At 33.0% G+C, this 17,026-nt stretch overlaps 1 protein-coding gene across 1 annotated transcript; it reads left to right on the plus strand.

Annotated features, from left to right (window-relative positions):
• The first annotated feature begins 8,320 nt into the window (after positions 1 to 8,320).
• On the plus strand, positions 8,321 to 14,097 carry LOC145611347 (25.3 kDa vesicle transport protein SEC22-1-like). The gene is made up of 6 exons (XM_081666665.1): positions 8,321 to 8,454; positions 8,600 to 8,806; positions 10,502 to 10,662; positions 10,769 to 10,915; positions 13,245 to 13,321; positions 13,545 to 14,097. The coding sequence occupies exons 2-6, from the start codon at positions 8,619 to 8,621 to the stop codon at positions 13,626 to 13,628; spliced, it is 657 nt and encodes a 218-aa protein (XP_081522791.1). The 5' UTR covers positions 8,321 to 8,454; positions 8,600 to 8,618; the 3' UTR covers positions 13,629 to 14,097.
• Positions 14,098 to 17,026: the final 2,929 nt, after the last annotated feature.

The following is a 17,026-nucleotide window of genomic DNA, read 5'->3' on the forward strand; positions in this document are numbered from 1 at the left end:
CGCCACGTGTCTTTTTCTTTCTTTTTCTTAATTTTAAACTTTTAATGTCGGAATTTATAATTTAATTTATTTTTATTTTTATTTTTATTTTTTTGGGATCGTGGTTTTGAGCTCCAATCAGCAATCAGTCGTCACAACTTACACGACACTTTCGTAGATTAATTTATTTTTTTAGCAATATAATTTCGTATACATTCCTTAAAATACAAACAAATTACTCTTCTTTGTCTCTAACGTTGAAAATTAATACCTTAAATTATTTCTTTATTAATTTATTAGATCATGGTGCATAAAAAATTTACAAAAAAAAAATGTTCTTCCGGGTTAGGTTGCATGATAAAATCTATGGATATCACATGATGAACTATAGAACAATAATATTCTTGATCTGTACGTGATACAAGAACGGGGTATAAAACTTGGTATCTCCATGCATCACATCCATGGGAGACTTGTCCAAGCTCTTGAAATGGAATGGCTAACGTGACATTGATTGCAATCAATTGTCGTGATTGAACTTCAATTCGAAAATTGCGGAAAAATCCGATCCGTATCCACATTTATAGTCGTTTCTAACCAGGTATTTAAGGGGTATGAAATCTTAGGGATGATAAAGAAGTGTGTTTGAGCCTTGAGTATGGGGAGTTTGGGTCTTGGGGACCTCTTAGGAGCTCAACCAATCTTCTTGTTTTACTCTAGTTGTAAAATAGCCAACTTAAAGAAATGAAATAAGGAATAATAAATGAAATTAATTGCATTGCTAATGAGTTTATCATGAAGGATTATTGATAATTACAGTCACCATGTCTCGATTAGTATAATTAACTTAATTGTATTTTAAATTTTTACTTTTAGTTATTTTATGCAACACATTGGCCATCGCGGTGTTCGTTATACAATTTAAGTTTATCAAATTGATTACACCATTTTTTCTCAAATTGATTAATAGTTTACACCCACACACACATTTCATCTTAAATAATTAGATTGTCGCACATGAGTTTCACACTTATTATCTTATACCGAGACCATATTCAATCCACAAGTTATATTATCAGTTTTTCCTTAAATATACGTACACAAACTTATACTTTTTTTTTAATAATATACAGTAATTTATATCACATCAATATCTCTCATGTACTACAACATTATCCCGAGAGATTACTTTATACACCCGAGTGTATCGTACACCCATGAGTATTTTGTTCTAATTTTGATGATTAATTATTTTTCATTTAATATCAAATGAGAGCAAAAACTAACCTTGGATATACGGTGCTCTCGAGATTATAAAACAAAAACTCCGCATTATCTCTAGCCACTCACATCTACTATTTTCTCTTTGTTTGATAAGAGTTAAGATTATCTCCCACCATTTTTTATTTTGAAATTATGTATATAGCAGAATGTCTATAAATTATGGAACAACGAAAATACTCATTTTTTCGTGTTACAATTTGACCGACACACGCATGCTAAGACAATTTTGACTATTAATTTATCTAGTTATATGTTAGTAAAATTATAGAAAATTTGATATCATAAAACTACACATTTGTACCTTGTACAAACTAAGATCCAATTACAAAAATACCAGTATTTCACAACAAATTTCCTCAATAAATACCCCAACATATCTCATATTTTTTTTTCACTAAAATAACAATTGAAATTAGCACCATGATAAGGGTCTGTTCTCATTGACTGAACTCAGCTGAACTGAACTGAACTGAACTCAGCTGAACTGAACTGAAATGAATATTTTATAAGAGAAGGAAATTAGGAGCTGAACTGAACTGAGCTGAACTGAACTGAACTGAGCTGAACTGAACTGAATTTCAACGTAAGAGAACATACCCTAAGTGTCAAAACAAATTACTTGCACCAAGATTACCAAAAATACCAACCCATATATCCAAGACTCCAAGGTATCCACAATAATGTGACTAGTACATGAGTGATGTCCAAGATTTTCACTCATTCTTTAAATCTTCCTTTGGATTCCAAAATATATAACTAGGGTACGTGTCATGTAACATAAACATCAAGGGCCCACAAAACGTTTTTTAACTTGACCTTACTTTTCACAAGTCAAGTTTATATCTTGGCACCTTTTGCTTATTAGCCTACCCTCTAAACCTAGGCCAAAAAGAAAAAACTTCAAAAAAAACTTTAAATTATCTACAATCTCTACCGTCCATTTGTACAATGTACCTCCAAATCGGACGGTTCAATTTTGTTCACTAAAAAACGTTTCGTTTCGTAATTAAAGTGAATTTCTATTGAGTGCACAACAGAACAGCTCATTGGTGTGGACCCCATGCTAAAACAAAAGTCAACATCAAACGATGATACGTCGTTTTTGGTTCTACCAAAAATCTTATTTGGGCTATTCATATGTTTACACGTTATGATGAATATGGCCCCCGTTTATTTGACAAGTGTCCAAATTTTTTTCCTAAAGTTTTGGATTAAATCATTAAAGTACTACGGAGTAGTAAAGAAAAGGATTAGGAGAAAGAAATGTATACTAATCAAGATTTATACATTGTTTAATTGATTAGTCATCTATATGGATTGGTCTACTACCCGTTTTCAATTTTTGGTTTTGAGATTTTAAGAAATAATCATATGATTTTCGAGTTATACATTACTTAATGGGTTAGACAACTATGAGGCCGGATTTTAATTTCAATTTTTTATAAGATAAACATTGCATAAAAATATAAATTTTTTCTAATGATTTTTTAGTGTACAACTTTGATTCCGACTTTCTATTACAAGTGACACAATTAAGTTGAAATAATGTACAAGTATGTATGTATGTATATTCAATTTGTTTAAATTCTATAATAGCGAAGATTTGTTAAAGTTATGATGTTGGTGATTTCAATTAGGTGAAAGTGAAATACAAAAAGAGAAGAATTCATATACTTCCTCCGTTACATATTAGTTGCAACTTTGGAATTTTTTATGTCTCACAAATAATACTCTAAAGTTGCAACTACAGAGTAAGGCCCTATTCTCTTACGTTGAAATTCAGTCCAGTTCAGCTCAGCTCCTAATTTCCTTCTCTTATAAAATATTCATTTCAGTTCAGTTCAGTTCAGCTCAGCTCAGCTCCTAATTTCCTTCTCTTATAAAATATTCATTTCAGTTTAGTTCAGTTCAGCTCAGCTCAGCTCCTAATTTCCTTTATAAAATATTCATTTCAGTTCAGTTCAATTCAATTCGGCTCAGCTCAACTTAGTTCAGTTCAGCTGAGTTCAGTCAATGAAAACATACCATAATATGTAACGGAGGAAGTATATAAAAGTTTACACATTTCATAAAAACGTCTCAAACGACAAGCTAATTGCCAAATTACCTTTCCATATTACATATATAAGATTTCAAGCTAATTCACTTTTGTATCTAGTTTGTGTCATGTTGGTTTATAACTACGGAGTAGCTTGTTATTCATTGAGCCTCGCTTTCATAATTAGGTTTTTTTTTTTATTTTATTAATTACAAATCTCCCATCTTTTAGAATTATTTATTAAATTATAAGCAAATGAAACTTAGCTAAACTAATATTATATTTTAGCTCAAATGGTTAAGTCAATAGCTACTTATACAAACTACGAGTACTCCGTATTGAATATCCCTACCTCCCTACCTTATAAAAAGTAGAAACATACTCTTATGAATAGTGTAATGCCAATTATACCCATCAAAATGTGTATTTACATACATACCCTCGTTAATATGTAGATGCTATTTTAATGAATAGTGTTTAGACAACTATACCCTCTAAAATATTTATGTACTTTTATGCTTTCATAAATGTTAGTTGTCTTGAACATTTATACCACCTAAATATAGTTGATTACATATTTTCTCTTATTGTTTTTTTTTAAGGAAAAATTTATCTTATAACTAATTTTGTGATTTAAAAGCCAAACCAAAAAAAACCTTAAAGATATGGCTAGCTATGACGCGCGCATCGCGCGCGTTAGCTGCCCTAGTTACAAGAAAATTCATTTCATTTCAATTGACACCTTTCTATTATCATGTTTATCAATGCATATTTTCAACGATTAATATCTCTAATTATCAACATTGCAAAATAATTTTATTTATAAAGTATACATTGAGACGATTCAAACAAGATCTCATACGATTATATTTTATCGTATCCATAAATCACAAAAGTGAGTCAAAGTGTAGAATGTGAATAGTGTAAAAGTCAAACATTGTCAACTACAAAAACGAAGGAAATATATCAAATACAGAGGTATTAATTCGGATGATCGGATTGGGTTCAGGTGAGTCAATTTTCAAAGTCGAGTCATGCTAAATTATTGTATACACTTGAGTTCAAATTTGAATCGAATATTTTTCAAGTTGATTTCAAATCGGGTCGGGTGTAGTTTTGACACCTCTATTTAGATGATGAAATGAATCATCAATGTAAACTTCTTTTTCGATTTTCAAAATACAAGTGATGCAATAATATTGAAACAACTTATATAGTATGTTAGTTCAAGTCATCTTAATTGAGTGATAGCGAAAACACGGGAAGAGAATGAAAATTCGCAACAATAAGATACAAAAAACATCTAAACAAGTATGGTGATAATTAATATACATTCTGGTTTGCTAACAGATGGCATGGTTGAGACATAACCACTATAAATGAGTTCGTTGGCTGACCTTGCCAATTTTTCACATGAAGAAAAGTCTCTCACGCTTTCTAAGAAAATTCGTTTGTCTGTTGGTTGCCCTCCATTCGCCACGTATTATAGTATAGGAACTTCCATTTTTATTATTTTTTTATTTCCTTAAATGGAAAAGTTTTTTATGCAACATTTTGTTGGAGTATTGTATGAAATTTCATACGTTTGTTTTATTATTTTCTATTATAAAATTAATTCAACATTTTCTATTTTGATTTTTTATTGTTTTGTTTCGTACTTTAGGTTTGATGTATGTACGTTATAGTGATTATACATGTATGATGAATTATTATTGATGATTATTAGTATTATTAGGGTGTGATGCAAAAGCAGAAAAGCTATAGATTGCTTATTGTCAATGACATTTTTTTGTCGTTGATACTTCTGGACATCAGAAACATATTTGTCATATTGTATTATTGTTGAAGCTTTTATTTCTCAATTTAATATTTATCCAATAATTATTGTTATTATTCAAAAAATTAGGATAGTTAAGAAAATTTCATAAAAGTGTACCTTAATTTTATAATACAACGTATATTTTTACTAAAATTTTATGTGCATGTAAGAAATCAGTGATTCACAATTAATTGATTGTATTACTGAAATTTTCACCTCAAAAACTGTATACCTCAACTCCAAGACTACTTGATTTCACAATATTACAAGGCAAATGATACGAAAGGTGGTAAAGTTTTGGGTGAGACGGACTCACGTGAGTCCACTATCATGTTTTTGGTGTTGCGGGCCTCGCGATCGGGTTTAGTTAGCCCGCGCCTTTTTATTGGACTTTTGTTATTGAGCTCGGTCTCACGTGAGTCCGGTCTCACACAAAACCTTTTGTACGAAAGGTAGCTAGGGATTAGATGTTAGCTAGAAAATTGACGAATGAGAAGTATAAAGAAGTGTTTTTTCACATGTCTTAAGAGTTCAGATGAAAATTGGGATAAATAGCCCAGATCGAAATTAAAGGGAAAAGGAATTCATTCTATAGATTGAATAATACGTAGTATCTTAGCATTTTAATCTGGATATCTAACTGAGCTAAGCTGAATTGAATTTCTGAACTGATTAATTTCACACCATCCATTTCAAATGGGATTTTTTTATGAGAGAAGGAAGTTATTGAATTGAATTGAATAGAGCTGAAATGAATTGTTTATGAGAGAAAGAAGTTATGAACTAAAATGAACTGATTGGAGCTGAACTGAACTGAAAATAAGCTGAAGAGAACATGCCCTTAGATGATAAATTTTTTTCTACATTCATTATTCAATACGTCGTTGCATTTCGTAGTTCATATTATATATTTGAGCTTCAAAGAAAACAAACATAAGAAACTTTTAACGAGGCTAAAATCCATCCATAATACCACATTCTTGCACTATTCTACTCCATGCCTTGGTAGGAAGAAAATCCGTGGTTAAGAAATTGGCATCATATGCATGTTTATATGCGAAAATGTACGTAAGAATCGTTGATTGAATATCCTACCTAGCTTGGGCCACAACGTCTACAAGATTATTGCTTACCGTTACACTTACTTAGGATAATATATTTTATTAAATTTATAATATATGCTCAAATGTTCTTAAATGGACTCAACACCTATAATTTAGCACTTTCTTTTATCGTTTTGTACTAGCTACCATTAAGAACACGAAAATCAAATATGAGGAATAACTTTGGCCTTTGCATTGGGATCATTTTAGAGTTGGATCATTGTTCTTGGGAAATTCTAGATTTGAAAAGTATTTTATGGGTCATGTGTATTTTTAGGTTTTGTGTTTTTTTTTTTTGAACGATAGGTTTTGTGTTTTTAAGCATGAAGCAATACGACAAATTATTTATGCATACAAAAAAAAAAAAAAGAATATATATATCTGAAATTGTCTTTAATCTTGTCTATTTCAATAAAATTACCGATAAGAATTAACATAATTTTTCAATGATTTTATATGTTGTTGATCATATACAAATCCTTTACATTCCATGTAAACTTTTAGCTAGTTCATATTTATTCTCTATATTTTCTTAATGGAAAAGTAAGACCATATTTATTGCTATTGATTAATTTATTTATTGGCTTTTTAATAGTAACATAACATAAACAAATCCAAAAGAAATCCTTAGCCAATTAGACTATTCCTAACCTGGGTTGTCGAGGAAGTACTAATGTAGGTTTGATATGTATTTGCAAATACATATCAAACCTTAAAATATTAAAAAGTATTAAAAGCACATGGGGGTGAGAGAAAGGAGGAGAGAGATGGGCAAGTGGGACCAGTTTTTAAATGTACCACTGAAAGCTTATATAATATCATTGAATATGTAGTGATATTATTTCTATACGTAGTTAGTACCATTAAATGAATATACAGTACCATTGAATGAATATATAGTACCACTGAATGTTTAATGATACTTTTTGAACATCTAGTGATACTATTAATCACCCAGTGGTACACTTAAATCCAACACGTGGGGGTGAGAGAAAGGAGGAGAAAGATGGGGTAAATTCCATGCAAAATGTCTCAAATGCCCCTTGATATGTATATACAAGTACCTATCAAACCTCCCTCTGGAAGGCCTGGGTTGTCAAACTATGGGCCTAAGCTTATTTGCTTTGCTTAGTGAAGTTCGCAAATTGGACCTAAAACTGCGCAAGGTATCTAAGAAAGAATAGGAGGGTTCATAATACACTTATGAAACAATGGGAATTCCATTTCCAAACTTTGGAATTTAGGTGTTTATTGTATTTTCTATTTTACAAAATGAGACAATTTATATATGAGTAAAATATGGGGTTTAACCTTAGTAAACTACTCGTAAAACATGGGGTTCAACCTTAGTGCACTACTCTTCATTTGTGATTAGAGCCTTCAGAGGTATCACATGAGTTAGTAAATGTGTTGAAAACCCTTGACATTAACTTAAACTACGTGATAAATCATGCCAAAATTCCTAATACTAACACGACATTAATAAAAACCACTCGACATATCGACTAGTTTTTTTGAGGGGAACCACTCGACATATCGACTAGTTAAAGATGTTTAATTTATTTTTTCAAGATGATTAATCCATTATAATTAGAGAGTATTTCTTATGCTAGGTTCGTTATATGATCATGTCAATTCATGCTTTGCCAGTCCTTAACTTGCTAGCATATTAAAGTTGCGAAGAATTAACGCAAATTATAGATGCTACTTTATATCTTTGAATTGTGCTAAAAAACTAAGTGTTCTACATGCTAAAGTTAAGTAGGTAGAGTCATGTGTGATTTCAGTTGATGACTTGATGCTCTCCACACTAACTCGAACCACAACACTAACCCAACCTATTTATTATGCGAGAAGACTTGTGTTCTCCACGTATATTAATGGGCCAAAAAGCCTTTTTACTTGGCCCATTATTTCGTAATAGATTAGCCACATAAGCCCAAAGGCCCAATGACTCAAATGGTCCGACCAAAAAAAGAGTAAAATTAAACTTTTTTTTTTTCCATTTTTTTCCTCTTTCACCCGCTCTCTTTCTTTTTACTGCTTTTTTTTGCATTAAAATTGTTTTCTATCTTATTCTTTATTTTTTTTTTTAAAAAAAAACTTTAAACCCTAAAAAATATTTATGTTCATTTCCTTCGGAAAAATCAACCACGTTTTTCCAATTCTCCGAGATCTTCACGAATTCTAAGCTCAGAGATCTGAAGATCATCAATTTGATTTTGATTCAGGTAATAATTCTGCAATTCATTTCGAATTCGCATTTACATGTTCATCATTTTGGTTAAATTACCCAAATTTGAAGCCCTAATTTGCTCAATTTCGAAACCTTATTCATTTGATTTGATTTTTGTTGCGATTTGATTTGATTTACAGTCGTAAAAAGTAGAAAAAAATGGTGAAGTTAACGATGATTGCTCGAGTAATGGATGGTCTACCACTAGCAGAAGGATTGGATGATGGGCGTGATGTGCAAGATGCTGAATATTACAAGCAGCAAATCAAAGCTTTGTTCAAGAATCTTTCGAAAGGTCAAAATGATCCTTCTAGAATGTCTGTTGAGAGTGGACCTTACATATTTCAGTATCCTTCATTTTTTTCCAGCAATTTTTGATTGATTACATTCAATGTGTTAAGTTGAGTGCAATGTAGTTGTGTAGATGTTAATTGTGTTGTTCTGCTGGTTGTTAATTGTTAGGAATGGGAGAGAGGTGGCGGTCCGGGGTATGAGTGTTTGGGATTCCGTAATCTCTAGCTTTTTCGCTTTGTGTAATGGTGTAGTTCATATAGGAAGAGGAGCATTTGGATTTGAATTGCACTATATGCAGTTATGGTTATTGTGTATGGAGTAGATGTTACTTGTGTTGATGAGGTGCTTGTAAATTGTTTGACAATTGGAGGGAGGCGGCGGTAGGAGGGAGATGAGAGCTTTGGATGCTCATATATTTCTCTTATGTTTGCTTCGGGTATTGTTTGTTGTATTTTGCTAATCATGAATTATAGGAAGAATGAGTCTTATTGATGGTGTTTTGATGATGAGTAGTAATTATGGGTTGACGGATTGCAGTTGTTTAACAAGTCTAAGTTGGTATGGGATAAGGCTGTGGATTTGTATGCTTTGCCCCCTTATAAGGCGCCCTTTTGGTTTTGTCATCTGATCAACCGAATTTCAATAATCAACGTAGATTGGTGATATGGCAAGATGAGAAATTTGTGCGACTATGTGTTACAAGATGAGATGTGAATTTGGGATAGAGAATTCCTCTTAGTGAGTTAGCATATGTTGATCTCTCTAAATCCTATCCTGCGGGAGCTACATTGTGCTATTGTTGTTGTTGAGTTAGGCCTATGGCCTTATTGGCTGAGGTCTGGATTCTGTTCATTTGGTCTTGCATTTTGTTTTTGTGTGAGAACAAGTTACTCCGTATCTGTTAATTGTTTGAATGCTTTTAATTGATAAACAGGAATGAGTTTTGCATCAGATGTAGGCTGTTTGTATTGGTGTGTCGGTTGATGTGTTAATCTTGCTTTAGTTAGTTTCTTATAAAAAATTACTATGTAGGCAGAGAATATTGTCTCATGTGTACTCAGTTACTCACACTTGTTTGGATAGCTAGATAAAAGAGAAAATGTAGCAAAGGGAAAGAGAAGGAAGGGTAGGGGAAAAAGGGAAGGGGAATGTGGAGCTCAATTTTTTCTCCAAATTTTTCTTTTTTCGGAGGGATGATGTTATTTAAGGCAAGGGTCAATGAATCTCTCCTCAAGCCCCAACCTGTTATTCAAACAAGGGACTTGTTCCCTTCTGTTCTCTCTTTTGACATCTTCTTTAAAATTAGAGTGTTCTGCCTATGCTTCTATGCTTGTGCTTTTTTCTCCAATTAATAAAATATGGAGGTGTCTTTGTTTTAAAAGAAAAATTCACACGTTGATCATATTCAAGTGCGCTTGTGTAGCTTGGTCTGAGACTTCTCCCTATCAGAACCTTTTCTGTGGCATTAGGCCTGCTATCTGCAGCTTTTTCCCATATTATCAATGATTCCATGCCAGCTGAATTTCCTTTACTGATTGTTAGCAAATGTTGTGTATGTATTGACTGTTCAATGTTTGGCTTTCTTTTCTCCTTTGAAGTGTTGAGATGCAACTATATATCTCTGTACATTATTATGATGGTTTATCCTGCCAATGTGCTCTCCCTCTTTAGCTGATAGTCTGATACTGCCATGACAAACTAGTGCTAGGATATTTTGATTTCAGTATGACCTTAACATTGGGTAACAGCTATATCATTGAGGGCCCTGTTTGTTATTTGACAATGTGTGATCGGGCTTACCCAAAGAAGCTTGCGTTTCAGTACCTGGAAGATCTCAAGAATGAATTTGAGCGTGTAAATGGGAATCAGATAGAAACTGCTGCTAGACCTTATGCGTTCATTAAGTTTGGTATGTTAATGTCCTGTTTGCATTTGCATTTGCTTTTGGTTCATGACTTCGAGAAACTGTGCCACTAATTATATTTTTTCATATTATTTATTGTTTCCTTCTAAAGATACATTTATACAGAGAACAAAGAAGTTGTACCAGGATACCCGTACCCAGAGGAACATTTCCAAACTGAATGACGAACTCTATGAAGTGCACCAAATCATGACCCGAAATGTGCAAGAAGTCCTTGGTGTTGGAGAAAAATTGGACCGTAAGTCACACATGCCCAACACATAATTTCTTTTCCTGAACCTTTTTCTGCTAACAGATCTTGAAACTCTGTTTCCAATGCTTCCAATATATTATACCGCAGCAATAAGCTAGGCTTTTATGACAGATGTTTCCTAGATTTGACTGGAAATATCCTAGGATGCCTTACCCATGAATGGACTTTCGAGTGACATGGTGAATTGTGTATATTAGTTCTTGTTTTTGAGCAATGAAACTGGAGAGTGCTGAGATTTTGCAGTGAATAATAAAACATAGAATAGTTGATAGCATTGCTTGAAGTAAGACTAATATTCTTGTTAGGCTGTTTTCTTAATAAGATACTAAGATAGCTCATAGCTGTGGAGAGGAAGGGCATGCTAGACCATCATTCTTCTTTGCACATAAACTATCTGTAAAATCATCAAGTTCTTCTGGTGTTTGGGATGGGGTGGATAAGAGTCAATAGAATAGTGTTGCGTGGTGTTGACCTATAACTGAAGGTATTGTAGGCTTGTAGTAGTGCCTAGCATAGTTGTCCTAGAATATGTATGCAGATTACTGTTTTTTTTTTTTTTTTTTTTTTTTTTTTTTTTTTTTTTTTTTTTTTTTTTTGGGGTTGATGTTTTATTTCTTTCACATAATTTTCTTAAAACCGTAGGCAAGACCTTCTGTATGTAGCAATTTTACTTTGAACTCTCTCTTGGTGAGCTGCTCTAGGAACTATTTGGATTTAAGGCAGAGCCTCTCCTCTTAGCTTTTCTCATGGATTAATTATGCCTGAAGTCTGATTATTTCCATGGAAGTTTACTTTTTTCCAATTTTAGCTTGTAGACTAGTTGCCTCAGCGCTCACTTGCCTCCTTTCCAACTTTGTTTTGAAAACAAAGTACTTTATTTTACGCTTAGATATCTCTATGTATCTTTTTCACTTTTCTTGATACTATCTTCTATGAATGCCGTCCTAGTAATTGATAGGAAGAGTTGCTGTTGTTGAATTGCTCTTTTTCCTTTACTTCAAACTATAGTCCATAGGCATAGATGTATGAAATTTACTGTCTCTCCCTCTCTCTACATGGTATCAAGGTATAAAGCTTATAATCAAGGAGTCTTCAAAATAGCTGTGCCTTGCAATGAAGAATAAATGATCTGGGTGTAAAATTGATGTTATTTTTCTTGGCACTAGAACACGTTTTATGACATTACTTTTTGATTCTTTAGCTTAGATTCTGGTTATATTATGAACAATCGATTTGTTTTTAAATGGTTATACAGGTATGGGACATGGCAACCGAATTAGAAGATGGCATTTTTGATGAATTGGATATGAAATAATGCAAGTTTTGCATGCCAAAGGATGTGAAATGAATTAATTGCTGGCTGTAGGCCTATGAAGGAGTTAGGTGTCCGTATAAATATTTTTGTAGTGTAAACTGTTGGATTTAAATCTGAAATTAAAATCTAGAATGCATGTAAATAAACTTAGCTCTGTATGCCTACTTATTCATGCCAACTCAAGTTCTAACTGTTCATTTTTTGCCTTATTTGAAATTAATTTGGGAAATTTAAGGCTGGGGAAGGGATTCGATATTTAATGCTTCATAACTGGGAATATGTGGAAAAAAATTGTAAACATTGTTGCTCTTTTTGGATGGGGACCATGGCTGAACATTTCAGGGTGGTTTCTTTTTTGCTGCCTCTCTGTATGGTGAACTGAATTGATTTTCAATTGATAGACATTTTTTTTGAAGCTAGGATTTTCTTTATAAGGCCATAGATGACACCTGTGGGACTTGTTTGCAAATTAGAATGATGATAATCTAGCATGTTGGAAGGCAGCTGAAAATGCATCTATGTGTGTGCTTTCCATATTTAATAATAGAAATAATTCTTGGTGAGTTTGTTCATAACATTTTTCCATATTTGGCAGGCCATTGATACTTTTTTGCTTCTTTGTTTGCTTGCTTGCTAGCTAGCTAGCTTAATTTTCGCTCTTGTTCTGCTTCATTGTGTGCTTGTGTGTGTTCCTGTTTGTCACTCCTTTACCTTGCTTAGTTGTCGCTATGTTGTCTATGTGAATTGTTTTAAATGTTTCTTTTGCCATTATTTAGTGTAACCGATTATTTTTCCTTCTCTTTTGAGGCGAATCAGCTTTTTTGTTCACCTCCTACTGTTAGTTAGCACTATAATTGGTATCACTATGGTATCTTTGTTATTTTTCCTGGGGGTGCTTGTTAAAAAAATTCCTTAGCTATTGGCTGAGATAAGCTGTGTATATCTACTCCTAATGTCTAGCTCTGTGTTGTTTAAATCATTTTTAATTCACTTCTGCAGAGGTCAGCGAAATGTCAAGCCGCTTAACATTTGAATCACAGATTTACGCTGATAAGGCAAAAGACCTAAATCGACAGGTTAGTTTTTACAGCACTAAAGGTCTTCTAATTAGTAACTTTTAAAGTACTGCTGGCCTGCTGCAGATTTTGAACCTAATGACTAACTGCAGATCACATCTTTTTCTTGTTAGCTGCCTATTTGAGAAAACTGTTATCCCTTTATAAAAAATGTTGGCAGTTATTTGTCAAACGGAAGTAGTATGTTCAAATATTATATATTGATCTCATTGTGAATTTGTAGGCTCTGATCCGGAAATGGGCGCCTGTAGCAATTGTAATCGGAGTTGTGGTGCTACTCTTCTGGGTCAAAAAGAAGATCTGGTGATGCACTGGCCTTTTTTGGCTTCCTGAACAACTAATCAGATATATCTGCTGATTACGATGTTTACTCTTTAAACATATGGGCAACCAGTCAACCACACTACAGAACTAGGCTTCTTATTCAGTGTCTGGAACTAGATAGACACGAAATGTTTTTTCAGTGATATGGAAAAGCTATATATATGCATGACTTTGTTGTATATCATATAAACTCCATTTTGATGTCAAAATTCGAGATAGTGAAACTTGGAAGCTCAAAATCCATAGTAAATGGGCTTTCTGCGAATTGAGTAATTTTGTTTGTTAAATAGATTCGATCATCAAGAAACTGTTTCTGTTGGTAGTTTTATTCTCACTTGTCAGTTGTCACTACCTGAATTATTTAGTACTTAGCATTTTTTAAAATTGTAAATCTTTTACTTTTATTTTTTTAGCTTACAGTAGTAAAAGCAATTGGAATTTGATTTTGTTAATTTATTTATTTATTTATTTATTGGTGTTTAGAGAGCCACAAGGGCGGGGGTGAGAATCGATCCCAGGATCTCCTGGAACCGGGAGGGAGCTCTAACCACTTGAGTTATCCCTCACTCTCGATTTTGTTTATTTATTGACAATAACCAACAATCTTTTTACCAGTAATCATACTTCGTACCTAGCATGCTACTGTACAGCGGTGATCACGGGCCGGCTTTGCCCAAAAAGTTTGAACCAATTTGGGCAAAGCTTTTGGGCTGGCCCCAAGTTTGGGCCAGAAAAGTTATGCCAAAATTAGGGATGGCAACGGGTCGGACTCGGAGCAGATTATGCTAAATCCGACTCCGACCCGACAGGAAGTCGGAGGCTAAATCCGACTCGGACATCCAACTCCGAGACTCCGACTCCGATCCTACCCAACTCCGAGTTTTTTTTTCCGTTATTCAATATACTTTGAGAAATTGGGCTATTTGGGCATTTACAACCCACACTCAATGCCACCATGACCCACACCGAAATCCACGATCTATCAGAGTCGGAGTCGGATAATTCGTTAGAGTCGGATATTTGTCGAAGTCGGATTTTTTTCTCGGATTTTTTGTAGGATCCGACTCCGACCCTCCTCCGACTCGGAGTCGGATTATTTTAACGGAGTCGAACTCGAATTACTATTTTATCGGACTCGGAGCGGAATTTTTTTACCTCGGATCAGAGCGAAGTAGGGTCGGATCCGGACTGGATTGCCATCCCTAGCCTAAATCTCGGTATATCAGGCCTAAAGGCCATTTTAGCCCAAAATGAGGCTGGACAAAAATTTTATCTAATAATTAAATTTTCAGGTTAACCCCCTTTTTTATTTTTATTTATTGTTTTATTTTTTAAATAAATCAGGCAGGGCTGGACTTTTGAGCTAAAAAATTCAGCCCAAACCTGGGAATTTTTTGGGCTTGACATGATCTAGTCTCAAATTTGGTAACTTTTGTTAGAGTTGCACATAATATGTGCATAGTATAAAAGTTACTTCAACATATGTTATAATTGAAAAAATACTCTATTTTTTAATTGTATAACTTTTATTATTACGGACTCCTATATAATTTTGAAATAGACAAATATAGAGAGAAAAATTAAAAGGACCCAGGTGATAGGAAAGAGATAGAATAATATATTAACTAAAAAAGAGAGTTATGCAACTAAAAAAAAATAGAGGAAGTACACGATAATCATATAATATGAAGAAGTAAATTTGAAAGCCACTTACTATATTTTTCCCTCAAGTCCTTTACACTCCTAAAGACATCAGAGCTTAATAAAGTAGTAATAAAAAAAATAAATAAATAAAAATAACATGTAAGCATGCAAGAGTCTCATTAGCCATCATCTTATCACATGGATCCTCTTTGTTTTTTTTTTTTTTTTTTTCTCTCTCTATTCCAAAAATTATATTTCTTAACTACTTGTATATACTTATTACAAATATTATTTTTTAATTGAAATTAGTGAAAATAAGTTGAATAGAAAATGACTTAAAAATATGTTTTTAATTAGTTAAGGTCTGTTATGTTCAACTTAATTTCAGTTCAGTTCAGTTAAGCTCCAATTAGTTTAGTAAATTGAAATAGACCCTTAATTAGAAAATATATAATGTCTCGATTACTGCCTAGATGACTAGAAGACTTTGTATTTCGTATTACACAATTCAAGTAAACCCTCTTGATTCTAGAAAATCATCTAGAATTATTCAATGACTAAATTGAGAAAGAGGAGAATTGTAAAACAATTTTTTCCTTTGTCAAAAAAAAAAAAAAAAAAAAAAAAAAAAACAATTTTTTTATGTCTAAAATCACTATCCAATTTCCTTCCATGTTCAATTACTTAAAAGGATCTTGTCACTTAACATGTGTTGTAAGTGGAGTCGTGGACCATAAAAAGATTATTAATAGAGTTGGATTATATTTAGTTGTTAAATAAAATAATCGAGATAGATTGACTTCTAAAAATAGTAGGTGGATTTGTTGAATCACAAATGACGTTGGAATACGGTGTTAGTTGGCCCCAAAGTTAGTTTAATCAGTCAATTTAACTTGTTATGAGTGGTAAGGTGGATTAACTTGTAAAAATATAACTACGTCTAAATTGTTAAATTTCAAATTAGGATAAACTTACCAAGTACTCCGGCGTAATGGAGCCACGTCATGGCAACATAGCAGCTCATAATCTAGCAAAGTTTCTTCCTTTCAATGTCGAGCAACATTGGGATCATTGTGTTCCTCCCGATGTTTCCCCTTATGTACTTATGGATGCTTTGGCTATTTAATTGATGTTTTGCTCCCCGTCAAAAAAAAGTACTTCGGCATAAGATTGGCTTACTAAACTTACCAAGAAATAGAGAATTGAAACTAAACACACTTGATTGTGTTAACTTCTAATTCTCAAATCTAAATAATTAGCATAAATTTTTTAGTTTTGTTTTCTCATTAATCATTCTTGTTTAAAAATTAGAATCCTTTTAATCTAATCTTCCTCTTTTTCATCAATATAAACATAATAAGGTGGGGTGTCAAATTATAAGAAAGCAAACTAAATGTAAAATATTCCAAGTAATATATTGTGAACTCATCATACATACATGCATGATTTAGTGCTCATAACATGCGGTGTTTCATAAATATATGAGCGAGATGGAATTGACATAAAATGGATCAAATTGATGATTGTGAAATGACATTTCATTTTTAGCTGATTTATCCATGAGACTATGATATACATGCACTTTAGTGATATAGTTGATTTATCCATGCACTATGATATACTATGCTCTCAATGGAAGTAATTTTGAGGTTGAAGGGTAGTTGGCCTGACCGGCTGGCCCCATATGGCAGGCGGGCCGATATGGCTGACGGCTGTACCCACCGGCACCGGCCACCC

Source organism: Chenopodium album, chromosome 24 (genome assembly GCF_948465745.1).
Source record: "Chenopodium album chromosome 24, dcCheAlbu1.1, whole genome shotgun sequence".
NCBI lineage: Eukaryota > Viridiplantae > Streptophyta > Magnoliopsida > Caryophyllales > Amaranthaceae > Chenopodium > Chenopodium album.

Coding starts and splice junctions, on each gene's coding strand:
- LOC145611347 (XM_081666665.1), top strand. CDS start 8,619: ATGGTGAAGTTAACGATGATTGCTCGAGTAATGGATGGTCTACCACTA. Junction 10,916..13,244: donor TGTTGGAGAAAAATTGGACC/GTAAGTCACACA, acceptor TCACTTCTGCAG/AGGTCAGCGAAATGTCAAGC. Junction 13,322..13,544: donor CAAAAGACCTAAATCGACAG/GTTAGTTTTTAC, acceptor GTGAATTTGTAG/GCTCTGATCCGGAAATGGGC.